General features: G+C 46.2%; 1 protein-coding gene across 1 annotated transcript in view; it reads left to right on the top strand.

Annotated features, from left to right (window-relative positions):
- DNAJC4 (DnaJ heat shock protein family (Hsp40) member C4) overlaps positions 1-25,932 on the top strand; it is a 493,550-nt gene that overhangs the window by 44,621 nt on the left and 422,997 nt on the right. The window contains exon 3 of the mRNA XM_086938148.1: positions 3,770-3,854. Within this exon, the coding sequence (XP_086794274.1) occupies positions 3,770-3,854 (85 nt within the window). The remainder of the gene's footprint in view (positions 1-3,769; positions 3,855-25,932) is intronic.

Raw genomic sequence — 25,932 nt, 5'->3', positions numbered from 1 at the left:
CCATGTCCACACATCACTCACCTGCCTTTCGCTCCTCTCTTCTGCATGCTAAATAGTCAGATCTTATGTTTCTTTCATCGTTTAAATGTTAAAATTATTCACTAATAATAAACATTCAGAGACGAAGTGAAATGTTGTCAGTGTTTGGTATTTTTCAATGAATCATGCTAGGCTTCATTATGAAGTACCCTCCTCTCTTCCTCTAGTGGTTAAAGGTCTCAAGCAACACTCCTCTTGAGAAGTCATATCTGTAGATTAGGACTAGCACATAAGTCAAAACGCATCCATGAATATATCATTGCAGTTCCACTGCTAGCTCTGAGTTTTTTACACAACTGTAGCCCTGGGATTCTAGAAACACCCTCTTTCTCTTTTTGAAGGTGGCTAGTTCTTTTCCTGCAGTTCTCCCTTTCTCGTTTAAAGTTCCACGTCCCTCTTTTTCTCCCATACCTTCCTCAGCAGCTCTCCATTTCCCTCTCTTCAAAAAGTTTTTTTCTTCTTCTAATTATTATACTGAAGCTTTCTCTATGTAATGCATTCTATCTTCCCGTTGCCCCTACAGATTCTATCTTGCAACTAACTCAAAACACCCTCTTTTCTCCTGCAGATATCTTTACTCCCTCCCCTTCCTCCCCCAGCATCTTTCCCTCCTATTCCTCTACTCACTTTTTGTATCTCTCACAACTGCTTCTCCTTATCCAGGTTTCCTTGTGCCACCCATCCCTCTCATCTGATCCTTAAGCTTTTCCTCTCATCTGCTTTTGCGGCACACCCCTTCATCTTTTCCCCTAAACCTATTGAAGCCCTGCCTTCATGCTCTCATTTCACCCCCGGAATCGCAATGCCAAATAGACAGTTCCTGCAACCTTCTGTTATTTGCCTTCTCCTCTCACACATCCTTTTGTGTGCTCTGGCTTTTACCCACTGCAGTCCCCTTTATGTTTCTCCCACCCTTAAGCCTGCAGCTAGCTTTTCTAAACCCCTCTAGCCCTGTTATCTTTCCCACTATGACCTCTTCTCTTTGCCGTCCACTTCCTTCAGTGCCCGTTTAGTCTCACTCACGTATTCTGCAGGTTTCACATCTCTTTCCACCTCCTTTCCTGCTGCCCTGCCTGTTATTTAGTGTTCCTTGTTTCTAGCATTCATTTTTTTCTTTACTGGCCTCCTTACTTTTCCATTCCGACATTACTTCTTGCATCTCAACATTCTCTGTCTGTCTAGCTTTCTGAATCACCTCCTGTGCTTTATCTCATCTCCTACAACATTCCCATTTCTTCTCCTCTCTCTATTGCAATCTGCTTCCCCATTCCTCTCCTCCTCTAATATCCCTTCCCTGCATCCTATGTATCATCTGATGCCACCAGAGACATTTTAAGGCATGGGCAAAGTGGACTCTGGTCCAAGATCCCAGCCTTTTAAGGGGCCCCCTGGCTGCTAGAGCCATCTATGTTCTGCAGAGAGTCTTGTCCTGATTACCTTGAATAATTCTTAAACAGATTGTTTTAAAAAGGTGCTCCTTTAATTTATTTTTAATGTGAATGATGTGTGAGAGTCTATTACAGATGTTTTTCAGATAAAATTTGTTTATTTCAAGCAACATCCTTAGCATTTTCTTATAGATCACAACAGGACCTCACATATGACTAAAGGGCGTGCGTCATAAAACTATTTACGATAATGTTAGTGAGTTGCTGTTGTGTTACAATATTGAAAATACAATTCACTATCCCTGAGTATTAAATGTGAACACATTTAGAAGTTGGACGAGTGTGCCTGTGCATGGTCAAAGCCCTAGCCAAAGAGGGCATGAAAAGCTGAAATTCTGAAAAGGGGCACCCTAAAATGCGCTTGGCCTAGGGACCCCCAAATTCTTAAGATGTCCCTGGATGCCACGCTTCCACCTCCTCCTTATGAAGATCTTCCTCTTCGTTCTCCTAATCTAATGTTCTGTAGCTCTAGCTTTTCGCAGCTCTCCTCATCTCATTCAGTCCCCCTTTTTTTATCACCTCTTCACCTTCTGCAACTTCCCCTTCTCTGTTCCCCCTCTCATCTGCTGTAGCCGTCTCTTGTGCTCCTTCATACACTTCAATGCTGTTATATCTCTCCCTCTTCCATCTTTTACAGCAATGCCTGCTCTAACCCCATTACTCAGCTCAGTCCTCCCTCCCTTGTACCTGTTTCTCTGAAATCCTCAGGTTCTCCCTTCTCCATCATCTCCCCTAGCAGTCCATTCTTTGATCCTGCCTCCCAAGTAGTATTACTCTTTTTCCTCTACCCCAGCTCTCCTGCAGCCCTGCATTCTCTACCCTTCTAATCTCCTACATACTTTCCATCCCACCTCCTGCATACTTCCATCCATTCATTTCTCTCTATTCCTATCCACCCTCCAAATTTCATTTCCACCTCCGCTTACCTCATAAAGCTCTCCCTTTTCCGAACCTTCTACAGTTTCCCTTTTTTAATTTTCGTTGTACCTTGTAATGTGCTGTTTTCTCTATCGCCTTCTCACTTCCTTCCTCCTTTCGTTCTTAGTCTTCTTCTGCAACTTTTGTTTTGCTTTACCCCTGCAGTCCCTTCTTCTCTGACCTACGACATAGATTAGCCCGACCTTCTACCACCTCTTTCTTTATTGTCTCCAATCGGTTCTGGCACACCATCCTGACTCTTTCAACTTTAGTCCCAGTGCTGACATACTCCAAACCTCTTAGTCCCCTAGCCCGACTATAACTGTTCTGGTTCTTGTGGTCCACCCATCCTTCCATTCCGCTGCACTTATCAGTGTCTATTTCCAGTCCGCGACCTGTTGCTCCAGCTCTGTTGTCCTCACCCCCTCCACTGTTACTGCTAGCGAAGGGCCAACAGAGAAGAGAAGGAAGATAAATGCAATATCCACTCATGGTGGGTCTGACCAATGTCCCTACAAGCACATGCAAAGTGACTTAAAACGTGCTGGGAATACATCGGTCAGTCTCCAAGCCGATTATTAAAAGACATCTGGTGAACTGTCAGTGTGTTTGCATGCCAGTATCATCATTGGAATTGATGTGTGTGCCGGTGCCAGTGGCAGTGAAGATGCATATTCATTCATGCACTGAGGTTGAACAGTGTCAGCACATTTATAATTATGTAGATGTGGGGGTCAGATCTCAGAAGAACACTGCTTCTCCACTACTGGGTCTTTCATAGATTCACATGCCTGAATCATCCAGACGGTCTTGGAATTCAGTTCACCACTCTCTGGATTGCTGTTCACGGACGAGCGTAGAGGCCTGATGGCCAACTGGCACCTACCAACACAAATTTACTATTGTTCATGAGGTGAAAGGTGTGGGTAAATTACCTGCCGGTAGAGGTTCTGACCCAAAGCTATTCCTCGCTGTACCAGGTCCATAGAAAAACGCCCTTATCTGGGGATGCATGGGCAGTGAGACGCCCTAATGAGTTGACGAAAGTAGGGGAGGGGGCAAGACTTTTCTGGTAGAAAATAAGTGATGTCACTTCCTTAGACACAGATGCTGGAAAATGTTGTGATGTCTCTTCTTGTTGAGATGAATGATTTGAAATGGGGTTGGTTTTGCCTGGTTTTTGTTTGTAAAGATAATCTTGATGGGAAGTCAGTGATGTCACTTCATGTACAGATGGATGTTGGGAAATGTGGTGATGTCGCTTCCTGCTGAGATGGATACAGGGAAATTAGTAAGGATTGTATTGCTGTCAATAGTGTGCATCCAGTAGGTCCACATGTCACCTTTCTATCTTCATATCATAGACCCAGTCACTATGACCTGCTCGGAGTCCAAGAAAATGCCTCGGCCGATGAGATCAAGCAGGCCTTCTTCGGCCAGTGCAAGAAGGTACGAAAAGGGGAGTGGAGGTGGGAATTAATTTTGAGGGTGCATTGGGATACTCAATTTTGTTGTCAGCAGATTGTCTCTCAGGTAGGCACCTGCCAATGTGAGGAAAGGTTTGAAGGGGAAGGGATGTTGATATTCTGCCTGCCCTTGTGTAAAACCTTTTACATTTCTTCACTGTTATTTTGCATTTCTGTTTTATAGAACAAACATCATCAATTTGTTGGCTTGTTGGTGCTGTAGTGTGTCTTTGTACACAGACTATGGTGTGGTGAAAATGACTGTGTTTGGTTTCATGCTCCATTCCCTAATGCATTACAATACGCTGTCAGATGCAGTCATATAACAATCTCACTTCTTCGTTCATGAAAGATGTGCATTCTCTGAAATCAGTCATCACAGGTGAAGCCAAATATACCCAAAACAATGCAAAATATACCTACAATGCCTATTTAAAGGACTGCGCAAAATGTGTTTACTGGGTGTAGTTGTGGCAACCTTATTCCTTCATTAAGAAAATAACATTGCTACTTTATGAAGTCTTTTTTTGTTTTTTACAATCTGTATTCTGGTCCTAAAGCACTGCCAGTTGAATGTTTAGCATATTGGGAAATGGCCTGAAGTCATTTCCCCAAAATGTTGTGTCTCTATCCATTGGTTATATTATGGTATGTGTATCTGTATAGCACACAACGCGCCCAGGAGCTTATCCTTGTGCTGAAGCAGTAGCTCTTTGGGCCAAGCCGGGACTAGGTGAAGGAGAGCGAAGCTGCCAGGGAAAAGGAAGGAAGCAGTGATTATTGACTTTGTCTGAGGCCTGGGTAGAATTAGCAATCGTAGACTCTGAAGGTGTAATTGAAGGTCAAGACACCTCATCTTCAAAATTTCTTCTAAGAGGACGGGACATTCAGGATTATAGTCCCCCACCACCGCCTCTCATATGGGATTTAGTTCTGTTAAAAAATAAACAAAAACCACCAGCTCAGCGAAAGGGAACATTCCAAAAAGAAAGTCAAGTCAAAGCAATGTTTCTTTTGACCTTGGTCTTTAAACAATAATAAAACCAATTGCAATGAAACGTTCCCCAGCACAATATATACATTCTCAACGTTAGAAAATAATACAATTAAAGTGGAGTAACAATAGTGACAATACTACACAGCGCGACACTGCTCTTTATAAAAACTATATATAATTTAAAACACACTTTAAAATACTATACGATTCATCTATTTTGGAAGGAAATTTTATCTTATCTTTGTTTAAAAAGTAAAACAATGTAAAAGATCTAAAAGTTACAGCTAATATGCTCTGAGGAAGCTTTGGATTACCTTCATATAGTTCCCTAGTGCAATCGCGATCTCGATATTAGGCATTTTTATAAATTTTAGGCATTTCTATAATATAATCCAAAAAGAAAGTGAGAGGTGGGCAGATAAGCTTCAAGTATTCAGCAAAATGTGTAAAGACATAGTTAAGGTGCAAGCACTGGAAGACAAACAGGTATCTTTGTTTTGCACGAGTGCTGGCTTTCTAAAAATCAGATCGGATTTCAGAATAAAGTAATAGGCAGTAACAAACCTTAACATTTTAGTTTCAGATGTAGCTTGCTGGTACAGTTAGGGATAAATCAAGCACTGCTGTCTTCACTGTAAAGTAGCTAGGATGTATTGTCACATAACTCTTTTTTCAAAATTAGCATTGAGTTTGTCCCTTTAGTTTCTTATGTTCTTCGCCAGGTATAAAGGAAAGCTGGGGCATGGCATACCTCTCGGATGTATCAGCAGCAAGCGCCTGCTTTTAAAAGTCTGATTATGCTCACAAGATATATATTTTTATACCAAATCACTATCTTTAAGCTAGATAGTAGGGAGCCTTCCCCACTGTGTCGTTTAACAGTACAGTCCCTCAGTTGTTTGTTAGTAGGAATAAAAGGCCTTTTTTAGAGTTTTGGCGGGCGAGATACCCCATCAGAAACATGGTGAATGTCCCGCCTGCAGTATTAAAGTTCATTGTACCCTGATGCACTTGTAATACGGTGGACAGTAAAATCACCACGTTTTGATGAAGTATCCCGTCCATTAAACTCTAAGTAAGGCCTTTAGACTAGATGTTTCTTTTCAAATGTAGGCAGGTGATTTGTTTACTTCTTCTCACTGAATTCCAAGCCTATATTTTCTCAATTTCCCTGAAACTAAATGCTGTGGTCAAAGCACAACCACTGCTGCTTACTATGGTCTTTCATTAAGGCAGGAATTACAGGTCCCAGTAGATTTGCCTACCTATTACCACAATGAACATGTTTCATCCCTATTCTTGACTGATGCAGCAACTCATATGCTGCTGCTTGCGTGCATATGTATGTCTCTAGGGACATTACAGGCATAATAAGAAGCAAGCTCAGGACCTGCACCTGTAGGTGAAGTGCATTTGCTTTGGTTATTAGATATTGTACCAGAGGGAAGACCCGTCGCCCGCTGCTGCTCTTCACAAGACTCATTTTCTCACAACAGTCCTGAAAATTCTTTGCTTTTACCCCCAGGAAAGTCGTCTGTAAATCATTTCCACTGCTATTCAGGGACACTGGATCTTGGTGCTTTAGAATGCGTACTTGTCCAAAATGTCTGCCACAAGTCAGTAACCCATTCAGGTGCATAGTCCTTGATGACATGAACATTTCAACCTAACTTCGGTTTCGAAAAGTTGACAGGTATGAGTTTGGTCAGAGTCATGGTTGTGTGATTGTCGGTCAGGAAAACTAAGGAAAGTGGGTGAGTGTAACCAAGTGGGGGCCATTAAGCTAAAGAGACTCCCTGTGAGCATTGCTGGAAAGTAGGGGGGACCGGCCGGTTCCAGCACTTGTTGCCTAGGGAAATATGCTGAATTTGTCCTGTTGTCATTGTCTGACACTTATACATAATTCAACAGTGTATACACGTTGTTTGCAATCCATTCAGAGCAGCAACATGAAGGCAGCAAGGGGGCTTTCTTATTAACACTTTCTGCTGGGCCCAGAACAAAGGCCAAATTAAAGGGCAGTCAGCCATCCTTTTGTTCAAGTACCATCCTGCCTCTGACCCATCTGGAACCTAACACCTAGGCCAATGCAATGGAAGGAAACAAAAGCGTACAGCTTGTTATCACTTCACAAGTCCTTTAGAGCAGGTTTTTCACTGTGTTCAACTTCTTGTGTGAGAGATGTGCCTGGACTATAAGAATGCAACATGTATTTGTATGAGTAATTATACCCCACCAGTGCTCTGTACCGACCCATAATTGTTAACACTAATGACAGTTGCCACATGGCAGCACTGTTTGTGCAATTAAAAGATGAGCATAACAACAGTTATTTATTAATTCAATATACATTAAAAACAACTAATACCATCTAACCAAGCTATTCTCATTGCTTTGAGGGTCCCCAACAGCCTGGAATGTCACACATGTAGCAGTGTCCTGGTTAGTAGCAGTGTCATGGTTCGTAGTTGTGTAGGTACTATTATTGGCAGCGCTGGCAGTGGCAATGGTGGTACAAGCTGTGGTGTCCTGGTGACGAGGGCCTTGGCACTTATTTTTTGCAAATCAAGCACTTAACAAATATTGACTTAAATGGGTTGTACTATTTTTTTGTATTTAATTCTTTTACAGCGCCACGTTTCCCAATGTAGGGTGTCTGAGACCTTTCATCGCAAACAATAAATCATACAAATGTGTAAATCAATGTACACAGAATCACATATTATATATTCGTGTAGACACCATATGTGAAGAGTGAATGGTCGGGAGAAACACAAATTCAGGATATAAAACTTAACAACATAACGCAGTGATTGTGATTGTCTGTACTAACAAGACTTTATTACTTCGCAAAGCTACCCTACTTTGCAATCTTAGAATAATGAACTATTTAAGACAAACTGTGTGGCTGACCACGGTTAAGCTCTTAAATTTCAAAGTAAAAATATAAGTCCATAGGTTGTGCAAGACACTTCCGGAGCTCGCCGCACAAATACTCCACTGCGAAACAGATACCAAAGCTTTTGTAGAGAAGGACGGTGCACCAAATAGGAAAATATAAGAGAGCTTCAAATTTGTCCAAAAAATCCTTTATTCTTTTCAATCTTTTAAAACCTCAGGCAACACGTTTCGTTCCTTGGAACTTCGTCAGCGCTCAATAGTCACTTGTGTGTCCAAAGATGTTCCTAAAGGAAATGGTCTGAATGTTGCCTCGTTCTCTCCAACAAACTTGTTGTGAGGAGTTGTCGGGATTTCATTTTCAAAATATCGTTGGTAGTATCCTAGTAGGCCAGAATCTTGGCACATATATCTCTAATTTGAATATCAACCCGTAAGGTAGCTCAGTTAAAGTTGAAAAAAGGCCAAAATGAGAAGGATTCGCATTAATCCAGGTGTCTGAAAGTACTCAGCCCACAATTCAATTTTCTAGTACGGCTTAAATAGTCCTTGACAATAATTATAACGCCAAACAACCAAAAATTGCGGCCGTTCGTCCACAATGTGCATGCAGCATAAATAACCGCAGAAAGTAATGATGTGACGACCGACCTGTGTAGCAGCCGTCCGTCCTTTGTGCAAATCCAGAATCCTTCTTATCGCCGGACCAAGAGAAGTGCACCGTCCTTCTCTACAGAATCTTAGAGTAATGATATTGAGGGAAAAAAATAAGAATCTAAATCCTTGATTTACAGTTTGAATTAGGGTGACCAACCGCCCGTAAATTTCACGGACAGTCCGTAATTTCGGCCGTCTGTCCGTTGTCCGTGAAGGAATCTCTAACGGACGCCATTTGTCCGTCATTTTAACAGGGCACCGGTTGCTCCACCCTAAAGCCGGCACAGTTTGCACCCACCTCTTTTCTTCACTCCAATGCTGCACCAAAGCTCCTCAGATGCCCCGCAGCATTGGAGAGGCACAGCGGGATGGCTACCCTCACACCTCCAGCCCTTGATGACTTGTTAAGAGGTGCTTCGAAGGTGACTGAGAGGGAGGGGCTGCCGGTTCAGGAGCAGCGACATCTATTCACATGCAAACAGCCCTGAATGTGTCATGTCTCTGCTATTTAGAGGGGGGCTCACACATTCCATTTCTACCCAGGGCCCCAAACATCCGAGACTCGGCCAGATTACACCCCTGATTACACCGAGGCAGCACGTGGTTCTCTTCACAGAGCTTAATTACTGTCACTAAATTGTAAGCAAACCTCGGTTCTTCAAACATGCAGTCTATAATGTAAGAACATAAAGAAATGGCACAATCGCACCCACACTGATTAACAGAGTATGGAGGACAATCAGTTCAATCAGTTCTCTTAGAGTATCTCCTATAAGTACTGTACATCACAGTGGGGGATGGCATTTTGGACAGAGAGCCTGTCTTCTCGTTGTCTTGTGCAGGAGAGGAGCCCAAGATGATACTGGAATACTGCATGCCCACCCCTGTGTTCCCTCTCCTGTGATGGCTCCTGCCCTCCCCTCAGTGATGGCACCTGTCCCCCCATGTGGTGGCTCCAGTCCACCCCACGCCTGGGATGGCTCCTGTCCCTCCATGTTGTGGCTCCAGTCCACCCCCGCCTGTGGTGGCTCTTGTCCCCCCCTGTGGTGGATCCTGTCTCCGCCCTGGGTGGCTTCTGTCCCAGTCCTGGAACGGCCCTGCAGCGAGGGTGAAGTTCTTGATGGGCCTCTTCTCAAAAGGGCTCAGCTCAAAATTAATATGGAAAGGTCGGCGAGTAAGTAAGTGAAGGGATGGGTGAATGGCTGGATGAATTAGTGAAAGGGTGAATGGTTGAATGAAAGATTGAATAAATGGCTAATGAGAGAGGATGGATGGATTGATGAGTGAGGGGAAGGATGGAGAGAAAATGTAAATAGCTGGATGTATGGGTGGAAGGGTAGCTGGATGATGGATGAGGGGAAAGATGGATGAGGGGAAGGATGATGGATGAGGAGAAGGATGGATGGATGGATGGATGGAGGGGAAGGATGGATGGATGAGGGGAAGGATGGATGGATGGATGGATGGATGGATGGAGTGGATGGAGTGGATGGATGGAGGGGAAGGATGGATGGATCAGGAGATGAATGGATGGATGGATGGATGAGGGGAAGGATAAATGGATGGGATGGATGGATGGGTGAGGGGAAGGATGGATGATGGATGAAAGGAAGGATGGATGAGGGGAAGGATGGATGGATGAGGGGAAGGATGGATGGGTGAGGGGATGGATGGATGGATGAGGGGATGGGTGAGGGGATGGATGGATGGATGAGGGGATGGATGGATGAATGGATGAGGGGATGGATGGATGGATGAGGGGATGGATAGAGGGGAAGGATGGATGGATGGATGATGAGGGGAAGGATGGATGATGAGGGGAAGGATGGATGGATGATGAGGGGATGGATGGATGGATGATGAGGGAATGGATGGATGATGAGGGGGTGGGTAAAAGGATGGATGGATGATGAGGGGAAGGATGGATGATGAGGGGAAGGATGGATGGATGATAAGTGGGTGGGTAGAAGGATGGATGGATGGATGATGAGGGAAAAGGATGGATGGATGATGAGGGAAAAGGATGGATGGATGATGAGGGGAAGGATGGATGATGAGGGGAAGGATGGATGGATGGATGGATGGATGATGGGTGGGTGAAAGGATGGATGGATGGAGAGTCGGTGGGTGAAAGGATGGATGGATGATGAGTGGGTGGGTGAAAGGATGGATGGATGGATGAGTGGGTGGGTGAAAGGATGGATGGATGGATGAGTGGGTGGGTGGATAGTGGGTGGGTGAAAGGATGGATCAGTGCATTGGATGGTGGGTGGGTGAAAGGATGGATGAGTGGGTGGGTGGATGGTGGGTGGGTGGATGGTTGGGTGGATGATGGGTGGGTAGGTGGATGAGTGAAATGATGGATGGATTGATAAGTGCAAGGGTGAATGAATGGACGTATGAGTGAAAGGGTGGATGTAAGGATGGATGAGTGAGTGAAAGGGAGGGTAGGTGGACAAAAAGATGAATAGATGTGTGAAGGAGTAAAATGATAGATGGATGATTGATAGGATCAATGGATGGATTCATGAGTGGATGAGTAGATGGATGGATGGATGGGTGGGTGGATGGATGGATGGAAGGAAGGATGGCTAAGTGAAAGGGTCGATGGAGAGAGAAAGGGAGGATGGATGGATGACTAAAATAGTGGATGGGTGGAAGGATTAGTAAGTGAAAGCATGGCTGGATTGGTGAAAGGGTAAATGGCTGAATGGATGAGTGAATGGATGGATGGGATAACGAGTGGATGGATAAGTGTACAGATGGATAGGGTGAAATGGTTAATGGATGGATGGATGGATAATGGAGATGAGTGAAAGGATGGATGAGGGGATGGATGAAGGGATGGATGAGTGAAATGATAGATGGAAGGATACATGATGGATAGGTTTGCAAACAGTTGGATATGTTTGGAAATGGCTGGGCTTACTTATATACTATTGCGCGACCTCTGATGTGTCTGTAGAACGTACCTATTGTCCTGAAGTTTTGTCCTGAATTTTGACCTCCTGTCCTGAATTTGTGTCCTGAATTTTGACCCTTTGTCCTGAATTTTTACACTCAGCGTCCTGAATTTGCACCAATGCCAGTTGGTCACCCTAGTTTGAATGCAGATACTTATGCCGGTTAATAGATCACTATACTGTATTAGAAGGCTTGCAATTTATGAAATGGAATTAATGATCTCAGTGTCAAAAGCAGTAGTTTAGTTACTTAGCTAAATAAAATACAAATCTGCGATCTTCATGTTACACAATGTGCTTTGCAACAGGCGCATTCACTCTCTATGCTGTGTTACTAGGGTTATCTCGCTGCTATTATAATCTCAAGAGTCCGGGGCACACAACGATCTCTTGCAGCAGATGCCTTAACCCTGTAAAATACTTTAAAATGCAGACTCTTTGTGACCAATTAAGTAAGCTAGAAGAGATTTACTATCACGTTTATCCTTATTGCTGATTTCTTTGAATTAGATTTTTAAAATAAATAAATGGACAAGTTGACTGTCAATTTATGGGTTCCCAAAGTACATTTTTTCCAATTCCCGCGCTACCCGGGAGAGAAACAATTAGTCAGGAGTCATGGTCCGCTTGGGTCACCAAACAAACCAAACATAACCTGATGAAATTCACCGCCTAAAAATTGTAGGTTTTTTCCACTTTATCGCACTTCGCTTATTCATGTTCTGAATCCCTCTCATCAGTGCAGCGTCGACAGCTGCCGCAGAATACTGTTATTGTATGTTTCTCTCTGCAGAGGGCACTATAGGACAACTAATGATTGATGACAATTCTTGAAAACAATTTCATCAAAGGCGATTCCGGAAGTGCCTTGTTTGTTGAAGCCAGTGTGAACGTCCAGACTCGTTGCAGTGGGGGGCGCAGAGGTGCATTGCCTCCTTTGCTTTTATGCTCACCTGCGCTCCAGGAGCCACAGGGGTCAGATCCAGTGCCACTCTAGGTCAATCTGGCATGGTCAGACATTATTGAAATTGTTTCACAATGTCTGAAAGTAGCCCCTGTGCCTGGCTAGCTGTTGTACATAGACAGAGGACAGATAGGACATGCAGCCCCGCTCTAAGTGCACATTCCCCACACACAAGGGCGGCCAAAGGCTTCTGGTTTGTATATTTTACAGTACAAGGCCACCCTGTCCTGTTCGCTGCCTTCTTTAACACCACAGACTCCCGTTGATGTTCAGTATGTTCTGTTGAGCCCTTTCGCCGACCCAGGTCTTCTTCGTTAACAACAACATTGCTATGTATGCCTGATGGTATTGCATATTTGTATTTCTTTTCTTATCTCAGGTTTGTGGGGAATGTATTCAGCCTGCTCAGTCACAACTTTCAAAGTTAACTTGCTGCCCCTTGGAGTGGTGTCTGTTGGGTGCTGGGTAGGCCTGATATGTGCTAGGTCGCGCTGCGGTGAGAAGAACGGAAACAGGCACAGGTGCATTGGTAACTTGTAGTGAATCAGGAAGAAATTCCCCCGGGTTATTTAATAATTTTCCTTGTGGTTACTGTTAGCAACCGTTGTTGCCAACGGTGGCGTGGTCCACCTTCTGAACTGGGGGATGGGCAATCCCCAACATAACATTCCCCCTTTAACCAGAAGTCAAAATACACACAATAATAACACTTGAAAAACGTGACTTGCATAGTAAAACACAGTGCATGATATCATATAATAACAACTCAATGCAATAAGCAAGAAAAGAAAAGAGACCAGCTGGGCTAAGTGGTGGCTGAGGAGGGGGTGTCCGCATGGGAGATGGTACCAGACCACTCAGACACCCTGACGACGAGCACTCCTCGTTTCCAAAGTCATGCCTTTGGGTTAACTGGGTGTGATCAGTCAGCCCATTAAATGGTAGCCTGTATGACTTAAAGAAAGATATATTTGTAGTGACAGTCTTGCTGTGCCTCTGGGCATTTACCATGGTTTCTTTCACAAAGGCCACTCTCCAAGGGTCAACCTCAAAAGGCAGCAAGAATGTGCTCCAGGGATAGCGATTCTTAAGAGTACCAGAGCACCGGCCTGGAGGACTCGCTGCTTGGCATGTCTGGTTTGGGAGATTCGATCATTCCGTCTCTGACTGTGACGTAGTGCTTCAGCCACTTGATTCCTTAATGTCGAAGGTTCTACCACACAAGGGATGGTGTCACTCACTGCCCGAATTATGCATAGAGCGCTGGGGTTCACTTTGTTTGTGGCTTGTGCCGTGAGACGGTACTTCCTTAGAAAAGAGTAGAGAGCACTCTCCATTTTCTGTCTATTAGCTAGGGCGATTCGGAGGACTTTGTTTTTTTAAAAATGTGTTTTTATTAAAAATACAAAATAAAACAACTTAACAGACGTCGGGTGAAAATACAGTTTCCTCAGTACCAGGGTAACAACGTCGCATCATAGGATGTGATACAATGATATTCCATAATTAGGATCCAGGGGATTCTGGCCCTTCTGCTTCAAGTCTTAGTTCAGGTGGTTCACATATACCCCCCCTATAGTCATTCCATGCCCCCCAGATCTTCCCCCACGTGCCCAGGCAACCCCTGGCGACATATATATTTTTTTCCCTTAGCATACACCAGTCCAAATCCTCAGTCCATTTCGTGATACCGGGCGCTCGAGATGCCCCCCACAATTGCGCTATATTTCTTTTGGCCTCCATGCACGCCAGCGTTACCCACTGTTTCTGATATGTATTTAGATCTGTGGGCTCCCACACATTCAATAGGCATCTTCAGGCCTCCAATCGGACCTCTGTCCCTTGGACCACTGTCATCGCTTCATGAACCTTAGACCAGTAATCTTGTATTTGTTCGCAATGCCACAGCACATGGACAAAGGTCCCAAGTTCACCACACCCTCTCCTACAGTCGGCACTCGCTCCCCGCCCCATCCTCACCAATCAAGGCCCAGTGATATACACCCTCTGAAGGATCTTTAACTGCACAAGCTGTAATCTCATCTGGATAGCCAAAACCTTAGGGGAGGAAACTGATTCCGTCCAGTCTTCATCATCCATTTCCATACCATCTTCCCCCCACTGCTCTCTAAGTCGCCTTAATGGGTCTTCCATATGATTAACCAGCTTTCTATATATTAGGTAAATAGTTTTCACGGGAAGGTGTCCGTCCAAAACTCGGTCTTCTAGTGGCGAAGCCTCAGGGGGCATCTCACCCCCCGGGACACGGGCAAGGAGAGCATGCCTAATCTGTCGATAGCGGAAATGTTCGTTATCATGCAACTTTTACTTTACTTTCAGAGCGTCAAAAGTGCACATCCCATTTCTGTCCCAGACATCTTTTATCTGGGAAATACCAATTAGTTCCTACTTATCGAAGCCCTTCGATTTCCACAGGCTCCCCAATTGTTCAGTATTGAACAGAGGTGTTGCTAGTGTTAATTTCCCCTCCCAGCCCAATGATTTATTGCTAGTATGCCACACCTTCACAGCGTGTGCGGTAGGTCCCGTTAATGGAAATCTCCCAACTTTAGCATATAATGCCCTGCTTATGTCTCCTCCCGGTGCTTGCTCACGATCCATGTCATAACCAGGGTCTCCTGGGAGACCGTATATTATTTGATTGATGGCAGCCAATTGGGAGGCCCAGTAGTATTTTCTCAGATCTGGGAGTCCAATACCTCCATCATACCAAGGTAGGGTCAACTTTAAAAATGCTATTCTAGGCTGTCCGTCCCAGAGGAGATTTCTCTGCATCACCTCTATTTCTTTAAAATAGGATATTGGAACTGGATCCATCGCATTCTGAAGGGCAAATAAGAACCTGGGAAGTGACATCATTTTAAACAGCACTGCTCTCCCTAGTAGTGATAGCGGGAGAGCCTTCCAGCGCTCCACATCTTTTTAAAATCAAGTCAGAGGAGAACCCAGATTACGTGTAAATCTAAGCTTCGAATCAAATGTTATATAAATTCCTAAGTACGTAAAACCCACCGGCTCAATCTGCAAGGGGCATGACTGCGGAATCATTGGTGGCTCCCCCGCTAAGACAAATAATACGTATTTTGACCAGTTACTCGCGAACCCGGAGTATCTACCGAAAATTGCCAATATATCAAAGAAAGAAATCAGAGAAGCCCTGGGCCTAGTAAGATACAGCAGAATATCGTCAGCATATAGCGACATTTTGTCTTCCCACTCTGGCGTCCAACGCAGCCCTCGTATTGTCAGGTCCCATTGGACCCACGCTCCCAGGGGTTCCAGCGCCAGTGCAAATAAAAGCAGAGACAAAGGACAGCCCTGTCTTGTGCTCCTCTCAAGGGGGAAGTCCACCGATTTACAATTATTGACCACCACTCTGGCTAAGGGATTGGCATATAACAATCTAACCCAACCAATAAATTCCTCCCCAAAACCCAGTTTCCTCAATGCTGCAAATAAATAAGACCACTCAACTCTATCAAATGCCATCGTGGCATCGAGAGACACCAGGACAGCCGGTTCCTGCAGGGTCGAGGAGCGACCGGGGACACTATGTAACCTGCGCAGATTTAAGGCAGTGTTTCGGCGCAGCATAAACCCTGATTGATCAGGATGTATCAAGGTGGTGATAACTTTAACCAGTCTCGTGGCCAGCACTTTGGCTAGTATTTTGGGTTTAGCATTGAGCAGTGAGATAGGCCTGTAGGAGGAGCACTGCGTCTTGGGCTTCCCTGACTTGTGAATAACTATAAAGTTGGCAACGTGCTGGTCATAGGGCAGTTGTCCCTGCTCTCCCGAAACATGGCACGACGAAATGGTGCGAGCCTCTGGGCGTGCAATTTATATAATTCAATCAGTATCCCGTTAGGGCAATAGCCTTCCCAGACTTCGTCCCCCGTATAGCCTGCGCTATTTTATCATCTGTGAAGGGGGAGTCTAAATACTTCCTATCGTCGTCTGACAGCATCGGCATACCTATGTCTTTGATCATTTCGCTATTTTCCTCTTCGGAGTATGTACTGACCAAGGTATATACCCCCCTATAATATTCTGAGAACTCCTCTGTCACCTCCTGTGGCGCTGTGATCGTATTAGAGTCACTCCCTTCCAGCTCTGGCACTAGCCTAGATGCCCATTCCCCTCGCTCTAGCCATGCAATCAGCTTCCCTGCCTTATCTCCATGCTCATACATTCGGCTCCGGAGGACTTTGTTTAATGTTTGCTTAATGTTTCTGCGTCTCCGTTGGCCTGGGGCCAACAAAGTGTCAATTTGCAATGATGAATGCCACAAGACTGCAAGTACTCAGCAAATTCCTGACTGGAAAACGGGGGCCATTGCCGGTTCGGAACACACTCAACAAACCATGAGTGGCCGTGACCTTCTCTAATCGGAGTATTGTCTGGCTGGCTTTCGTCAACTCGACGACCTAACCTTCTGGATACTTTGAGAAATCATCTATGAATTCTGACATGTGTCTATCATCGGATAGGCTTCCAAAATCGGCACTGACTCTGTGCCACAGAAAAGGGGGTATGGTCCCTGTGGTGATAGGTGCTGAAGACTCCGCAGGACTGGCAGCCTGACTCACTTGGCAATGTCTTACTGTCTGTTACACAAGATCATCCAGACTAGGGAACCACACCGTACACCTCTGTCTGGACTTGGTTCTGACAATCCCTTGATGAGCAGTATGAGAAAGTTCAACCACCTTTATTGCAATGGTCTCTGGATAACTAATCTAGGACTTGTCATCAAATACCCTTCTGGAGACACTGCTAGCTGCAGCCGAACATTGTGTAATGATGCCAGAGTCTGCTTTGCTTCCTCCTTACTATGAGAGACCTTTTGAGTGAGGGTGTTCCAGTTGCCGGATGCAACTACAGAAAATGCTAACAGGAGACATTCATCACTGGTGGTGGCCTGAACGATTTCCGCTTGTGTTAGACCTGGCTTCTTGGGCACCAGGGCACTCAGGGGTAACTGCGCTCCAATCGCATCTACTGGAGTGTTCCCCACTGGTGTCCTGGGGCCTCAGTACTAGTGGACCCAAAACTGGTCAACCAAGTACTCCTCTCCAGCACTTGACTCTCTCAGGGTAGCGAGACAGAGCAGTCCAAGGCTTTCTCAAGGAGCTGAGGTGGGGTTAGACATTCAGAATACAGGGCACACCGTACTACCAGCTGATAAACTCAATGTCCAGTAAGTGCTTTACTTTTTATAAAAGAAAAGTTCTTTAATAAACACAAGATACTTATACTACACATAAAACTAGGATAAACAGTGAAAACCAGATGTCTCTACAACACTCTGGGACAGAGTTCTGACCCCAAACACTATTATAGCGCCTAGACGCCAAGCACTATAAAAACACAGTTAACATGAAAACACACAATAAGCATTGCATATTACAGACCATGTTACACAGGGCTGATCTTATTCACTAGAGTCTTGATACCAATCTTTGGATTCAAAGGATATAGTTTCAGCATATGATGTGAATTCAAATGTTCTTGATCAGCCCCATAACCCCCACTCAAAGCAACAGAAGTGCCCTCCCGTTATGAGTGAGGACACCGTTCCAGTGGTGTCAGGGATCTGACCACAGGTGCCTGATTCTTGGTACAGTTTACTGGAGTCCCACTAGTCCAGTAGCCACTGGCTAGCTGTAGGAGGGTAGTGGCTGGACAGAGTTCCAGTTCACCCTGATACCCCAGAGATCACAAAAAGAAAGGTGGGCACCTGTTTCACTGGCCTCTATTCCCAGCCACTGCTTGTACAGGCTCCCACAGCACAGGGGAGGTTAGAGGGGATTTGTCTCACCTTCACGGACTAGAATCAAGCCTTCCCCTTTCTGGCTCCTTTGATGTGCTGCAAGCATCCTTCTCCACCAGCTTTCTAGGTGTGCTGCAAGCTTCCTTTCCACACCAACTCATTTGATGTGCTGTAAGCTTCCTTTCCACACCTTGGGCAGCTGTCTGTAATTTCCTTGTTCAAAAGTGCACGCTCCACAAGCCTCACACAAACAGCTGGTCTCCAGTGTTGCTGATGCCCTGGATTCTCCTTGAACTCTTGGCAGCAGACTCCATCCATCATAGAGAAAACTGCCTTAGTTCCAGACACAGTGAACAGTGTCTTATCTCCTGCCTTCACACTGCGGGTTGCCCGTGGCTATCTTCAGACGGACCTGGTGTGGCCGCTTCTTCAGTCATACACCAGTCTTGAACAACAGCTGACCACTCAGGCCAGACTTTAATCACCTCTGATTGATAGGCTCATCCAATCAGAGGGTCTGCTACTTTTGCATCCTAAATACACCTCCAATCACAAACCCTTCATGGCATGTTCCATGCATGCACAATTTCCCTCCATGTTTTCCTGGTACCAGTCTGTGCAAATCCCTAAAGAGGAATTTTAATTAACCCCAGCCCCGGAGGCACTGACCAGTGGGGGAGGGACCTCTTAGCAGAGTTAGTGCAGCTAAACCCAGATAAGAGCTGAATGTCTATCCCAGCCCACCAGGCCTTTTCAAGGAAATGGGGAGGGACACTGGGAAGCTGGGATGTCCAGCAGAATAGCTCCAATTCCTCACACTGGCTCAGCTCACCATTCTTCCCCACTACACCCACGGGCTCTCAAACACATGTCAGGTAGACAAAGGCAACAGGACCACAGGCATAGCAGAATGCACAGACTTGGTCAGGAGGGTGCCTAGGGAATCACCCCTCCTGACTATAGATTTATTGCTGCCACCACTGTCAGTCTACCACAGCCTTAATAGAGAGGCAAGTAGCTGCTCTCTGAAAAATAGGGGTGCACTAGGCATGCCCCCTCGACCTCAGAGCCAAGCTCTAGGGTCTCAATCCATGCAAACAGGGAGAACCTCAGTGGACATGTATGATTGTCATGCTTACTGAGGTAGGGATCTAGAAACCATACAGTAGCTTTTGAGTGACTTGCTTGGAGATTCGCATAAGGCAGGGGAAGCACTCTCTCTAGAGACAGCAGGAGACTTCCCGTCCCAACAGCTTGCGAGATGGGCAGAGGTCTGAGCCGTTCCACTACTAGCCGAACGTATTCCTCAACTTCTACAGCCTCTCACAAGCAGTCAGCAGGATTTTGTTCCCCAGGTTTATCCACTGCTGAGAAACAGTATGTCTGCATGAAAAATCCATTACTCAATCCGCGGAGGTGGCTTTGAGGACGACTCATTGAAGAGAGGTACTAGTGTTTGGTGGTCCGTATGAACCGCCAACACCTGACTGTAGAGGTATATATGGAAATGGCAGCAGCCCCAGTGCACCGTAATGGCTTGCTTTTCGATGTGGGAATAGCATTGTTCGGCCTCAGTTAAGGCACCGTTATCATACGCTACTGTAGCCCCTTCACCATTTGTTTGCTTCTGTGATAATGCAGCCACTAAACCAATGGGGCTGTCATCTACCGACAGTTCTGAGTCACTCTGAGGTCAAAATAAGCCAACATCGTGTCTGCTGACAAAGCTCTTATGGTTGCCTGGAAGACCTCGTCTTTGATGGGTTTCTCTGGGTGCCGGTGCGGATGGTGTCCGCCCCTTCTCTCCGGGAACGTCAGCACGTAGCTGAGGTCAAGTGAGGGTGGGAACGTAGGGTAAAAAAGGAGGAATGCCAGGAACTGTAGTGGCCATCTCAGAGTTGTAGAAATACCACCAAGAGAAAAGCATTCTAAACACACTGTGTTAGTACTGCATAAATATTATACAGATTGCCTCTACGTTCAAACTGAGTGTTTGATTCCAGTCTACTAAAGGGTTAGGCACAGGTTTCTTTAGTGACTTTTGTGGTGACAAGGATTGTGATTATTATTTGAGGTGGGTTGTGACGACCCCCCCCACTCCAAACTCGTACACTAGTGTTCAACAGTCAGTCAATCAGTGGTTTGTAGAACTCGGCTACTCATCTGTGAGGGTCTCAAGGCACCGGGGGGGGAGGCGCTGCTGATCCGTCTAGGTGTGGGGGTTCAGTTAAAGAGCCAGGTCTTTAGATCGTTCCTGAAATGTGTCAACGACACAGATCGCCTGAGATGGAGGGGTAGGGTATTCCAGATCTTGGGGGAGAGGTGGGTGAAGGATTTTCCTCTGGTTCTGGTCTTATGCATCTGTGGGACGGAGGCCAGGGCGAGTTGGGCAGGGCAGAGTTGTCTGGTGGGTGTGTGGAAGGCGAAGCGGTAATTAAGATATTCTGGTCCTGCATTATGGAAAGCTTTGTAGGCATGTGTGAGGATTATTAAATTCTCCTCTTATTTTTAATTCTTGATTTTTAAATTGTTTTTTAAATTTTATTCCCACCTTCCTATTTTACACCTGTGATTTTTGAAAGAATGAAAGTGGATCTGAGCAGCCTTGACAACCTCAAAGTAGTAGAGTTGAAGAAGCTTTGCATGGAGAAAGGGCTGAATTTGGTGAAGGAGTTCAAGAACGATGACTACCAAATTGTTCTTAGCACCTGGGAAGCAGGCTACTGGCTACTACACATGAGCAAGATGATGTTGAAACAGAGAAGGAGGAAAAGGAGAATGACCTGTCAGTAGCCCCAGAGCCAGATGGGGAGATGCTCTCCTGTCCAGGGTCACCTGCATTGTCCATAGCAGGTAACAGTGTGCCTTCGACAGCCTGACCCATGCAGAATTGGAAGAAGGGCTAGAGGAGAGGGCCCAGAAATTGCATCTGGCTGCCTTAGCCTTAGAGGAAAAAAGTTAGCCTTGGCCTTAAAGGAAAAGAAAGAACTAGGATTGTGACTTGAAGGACTTACGTCAGAAGGTAAAATCTTTGACCAGAACAAAATTGGTTCATGTAGCCGACCTGTGCTCCCTTACAGTTAGTGTCAGATTGCGTCTAGGTCCTGTTCTACCTCGACCATTGACTAGTATTGGCCATTTGTGGTTCTTAACTGAAGAACCCATACCCCTGGCTCCCCTTATTGGATTTTTGTCATTTTTGTGTAATTTTGTTTATTTAATTGTACGCTAGTTTTCTAATTTGTTTTGGGATTCTTATTATTTTGCCTTTCAACTTAATTACGGTTTTATCACTGTATCAATACTCTACACATTGCCTGTAAGTTAGGCCTGACTGCTTTGTGCAAAGCTACCAGAGGGTTAAGCGCAATTTTAGTTAGTGACTTTTATGGTCTACCCCGACAAGGACTGTGATTATTATTTGAGTTGGGTTCTCACCCCTTTCAACCAATAGTCTGATTTCTTACATTTAGGCAACTCCCTTTTTAAAACCCCTCAATGTTTCATCCCACTAAGTGCTCAGGCGCCTGGCTGCCTGAGCCGAACTTTGCTGGGTGGAAGATGTCACAGCAGTGTGGGTGTGACCTCCTCAGCCTGGCAAAGAGCTTGGTGGTCCTCCCCTCATGACAAGGGGAAGTATCACTAATAGCCTTAAACCTGACTGCGTTAAGTTTTAAGCTGTGAAGTGCCCAGAGCCGAATTGTCAATCAGTAAAACCTCATCACCAAATGCAGAGCATTTTGGCATTGAAATAATCGCATATATGGATGACACCGAGTTGATGTTTACATTTGACGCCAACTTGACCGTAGCAAAGGACTCTTTTACCCTGGGCATGCTAGCCATCTCTGATTGGATGAACAGGAACTATCTCCAATTAAATGCAGATAAGACGGAGATCAAGCTGTTTGGGAAAGCTTCCTCTATATGGAAGGACGATTGGTGGCCTTACCCACTGGGTTCCATCTCGATAAATGTAAATGTAAATGTACAGGAATTTATATAGCGCAAATCACTGAGCGGTTTCTAAGCGCAGCTTAGGGAACCCGTCCTGGTATTCCCCTGGGGAATAACCCCAGCGGGGTATCCACAAGGTGAAAGCCAGGCATCCCGCCGCGAGGGGCCGTTGTGGAGATTAAGCAAGCTATTGCCCAGAGTCGCAGAGTGTGAACCTGTGAATCAAGTAAGCACCGGAGCGAGAATTGTCGAGTCCATGGACATTTTAGGACTCAAGACCCCGCCGGGCCGGGAATTGAACCCTGGTCCCGGGCTGACCTCTGCTTCCAGGTCTGCCTCCTCTAACCAGGGAGCAACACTTCTCCACAAACAAATAGTAAAATATCTTGGCATGAGAATAGACCAATCACTAAAACTGAGAGAGCACATCTTGGCCACCTCCGGAGTATGGTATCATAATATACGCCTTCTGCTCAGAATGTTCCCTTACCTTCCTGTAGGAAGGTACATCCTGACTATGGTTGCCCCCAACTTTTTGCCCTGTGTTTTAGCTGGTTTTGGACATAGTCGACCTGGGACCCTGCCAATCAGGACCCCAGGCCTACTGCTCTCTCTTTAAAATGGATTCCATGTACCCTAGGTGCATCTACCAATTGGTACTGGGCCACCTTATCAGACCCTGTAACTCAGGGCATAGGTGTACCCAGGGCTGCCAGGGGCTGCAGCATGTATTATGCCACCCCTGGCTGGCCTCCTAAATTTGACACAACTGGCTGCATGACAGCTGGGGCAAAGTCGTGTAATCACCCTTTGCTGTAGGTGTAGTATACCTATACCTAACCCTAAAATGGACACACAGATTCCTATCAGTCACTCCTATGGCAGGCCTTGACAATCCTGAAGGCAGAGTGCTTGGAATCGTGTGAGATGGTGCCCTGGCATGAGCTGAGCCTGTCTGCAGCTTGCGGAACCAACTCCTAATAGCTGTTCCATGATATCGCATACCATATACTCTTAAGTGCATTATAATCCTCGCGGTTAAATGCTATCTTTGGTATTGCTTTATCAAAACATGTCGAGTAAGGTGTCATACGAATTGGAATACTAACCCCTCGCCAATTCTGGCGACGGGGTTAGCATTCCACCCTTCTAGAGGGACACGACATGTATGTAACTGTGAACCCCGGTTAAAGTTAACTGAAGCCTCAGCTCCACAAAATGGATGCTGCCACCACAGACACGAGTCTGACCTCCTGCTGCTGGGAGTCCTTCCAGCGAGGGAGGCCTGGACAAAGGGTTTCCTGTCCGGGGCGGTGCTAGCACCGTCCCAGACATGGTTTTGTGTATCCTGGGTAGGCAGGGCTTTTCAGGAAGGTGACTGCTGAGTGGCACCCCGGTGCTCACTACGCATAGGCCAGTCAGAACCAGTTCCAGGGGCACACCAGCCCCTGGCCTGGGGAAGTCCGGCAGGGGAGAGGGGTGTAACCACCCCCCTCCTGGTCCCACCCATAGGCAGGACCTAGTCACCGGGTCAGCCCCCTTTTTTAGTATAAAGATAGGAGCGGGCCCCCTGTTCAAATTAGATCATCTTTGGAATCAAGATACCACTTTCTTCGAAAGGACTTCACGATTTCTTCTTCAAGATTCTCCCTTGTGGCTAAGGAGTAGTCACCCTGCATCAAGCGGGCACCATCCTAAAGAACACTGCGGTCTGCTGCAAGTCCTTCATCACGAATCCGACGACCCAGCTCGACGAGACCCGGCTTCCCTGGCACCTCTGACCTCTACTCACCTCTACAGCCAAGCTGAGAACCGTGAGTGCGACGAGACCTCGAGGGACCGACGATCGCCAAGACTGCACGACATCTTTACTGCAAGCCCACCGTGTCCTCCACTGGTGAGTGCTTTGGGGTCCGAGAAGCCCCGACCCTGCGCAGCTCCAGCACCCAAGGTCAGCCTCCCTGCATCTCCACGATCTGCGTGGGGCCCTTCTGCTGTTTGCTGTGCACCGCGTTGTTTGGCTACTAGCCGGCTGGCTTGTGGCCTTCTGAACGACGCCCAACGACTTCACGACTGCTGGTCTGGTTGCTCCAGACTGGCCCTTGCTTCCTTCTTGAAGAGAGGCACCCCGGACCCTCCTGGTCCACTCCAGACGCCATTTTAGGTCCACCGCGTGGGCTTGAATTTGCCAAGGCTTTGTTGCCCAATCCTGGGTCCAGCGACGCCGACAGCTTCTATCTTCGTGGGACAGCTCGATCCTCCATCCTGGTCGCCGACAACGCCTCCTGGTCCGTGAGATCTTCGAGCTCAAGCGTCACCCACTCACCTTGTCGAGGTGGCTACCATCCGGTGCCCTCCTGGTGCCCACTGACTACTGGCTAGTAGTCTCGAACTTGGTCCCCTCTGCTTTCAGGTGTCATCTATCTTCGAGATCCAGGCTTGGATCAAACTGAACTTTCTTCACTGGTCACCGGCCAGCATCTTTTCTTCCGGCTCCTGGTCCGTCTACGAGGATTCCCGACGTCTTTTCAGACCTATGCAGCTGCAGCCCCTGGGCTAGGTAACTTCGGCATTTCGGTGCCCCAGCATAGCCTCACTATCCAAGGGTCAGAATCTACTTTCGTTTTCTCCCTACCAGGTCGGGTTCGCCCGAGAACACTAACTTTCTACTTCCTAGCTACCATAGACTTTTGTCCGCATCTCGCGTGAGAGTGCACACACTGCACCCGAGTCCCCTAGGCCTCCTAGAAGTAATCTAACGATTCCCTAGTCCAGTCCTAGCGATTCCAAAAGCTATTAGTACTGTACTTACCTGCTAGGAATTTCACATTCCACAGAGTATATGGTTTTCCGTGCCCCTCGGGCATTTGTATATACTGTGCTAACTTAAGTATTTTTGTAAGAGTTTTGGTTTGTGCTTAGTACCCTGTCCTCATAAAGAGTACAGGGCTGTTGTGATCTTTAATAAATAACTGTTTATTTTCATAACACTTGTGTGGTGTCCTTTCACTTGGTGTTCAAGGGGTATATGTGTGGTAAACAGCTGGCTTAACACGCCCTCTCGAGTCTTTAGCCTTAGACTGCTCGTATCCATGCTACTAGGATAGCTGGTCTATAAGGTTGACTTACAACCAATCATCAATAAGGGTTGCTGGACTGATACATAGTGTTCACTAGAATAGTGAGCACTGCATATCAGGCCACCTTCTCACACTTCCAACTTCTGCCCGCAAGACTCTAGTCCAAGCCTTAGTAATGAGCAGGTTGGACTACGGCAATGCCCTTCCAGCAGATGTAAATGAGGCCCTCGTTGCCAAACGTCAGACTGTCCAAAACACTGCAGCCAGACTTGTTCTTAACCGTCCATCAGGCACAGCATCGGCTCTGTTGCTGAGCGAATTGCGCTGGCTACTGGTGAAGAAAAGATCATGTTTTAAGATCTGCTGTCTTACCTATAATGCCCTTAAAGGGAATGGCCCGCTATATCTGCAACAAATAATTAAAACGTATACTTCCGGCCGTTGCCTAAGATCTCTGGATAACGCCCTATTGTGTGCTCCTCATATTCGCCTGAACCTCAGTGGAGAAAAAGCCTTTTCCTATCATGCCTCTCACTACTGGAACAAGTTTCCACTGTATGTTCGCACATGTCCGAACTACTGCAAATTTAGGCAACTCCTCAAATCCCACCTTTTCTGATCTTCCTCTCTCTCTTGATCCTTGCTTCTGCAACAGCGCCAAGATGCCCCCGGTGAGTTGTGCGCTATGTTAAATATAATTAACATATTATCACAGAGTGGGGTGGGGGTCGGCAGCTTTCATTGGCCCATT

The sequence above is a fragment of the Lissotriton vulgaris genome, chromosome 9 (genome assembly GCF_964263255.1).
Source record: "Lissotriton vulgaris chromosome 9, aLisVul1.2, whole genome shotgun sequence".
NCBI lineage: Eukaryota > Metazoa > Chordata > Amphibia > Caudata > Salamandridae > Lissotriton > Lissotriton vulgaris.
The sequence above is the reverse complement of the archived record's forward strand: the minus strand, read 5'-3'. Positions and strand labels throughout refer to the sequence as shown.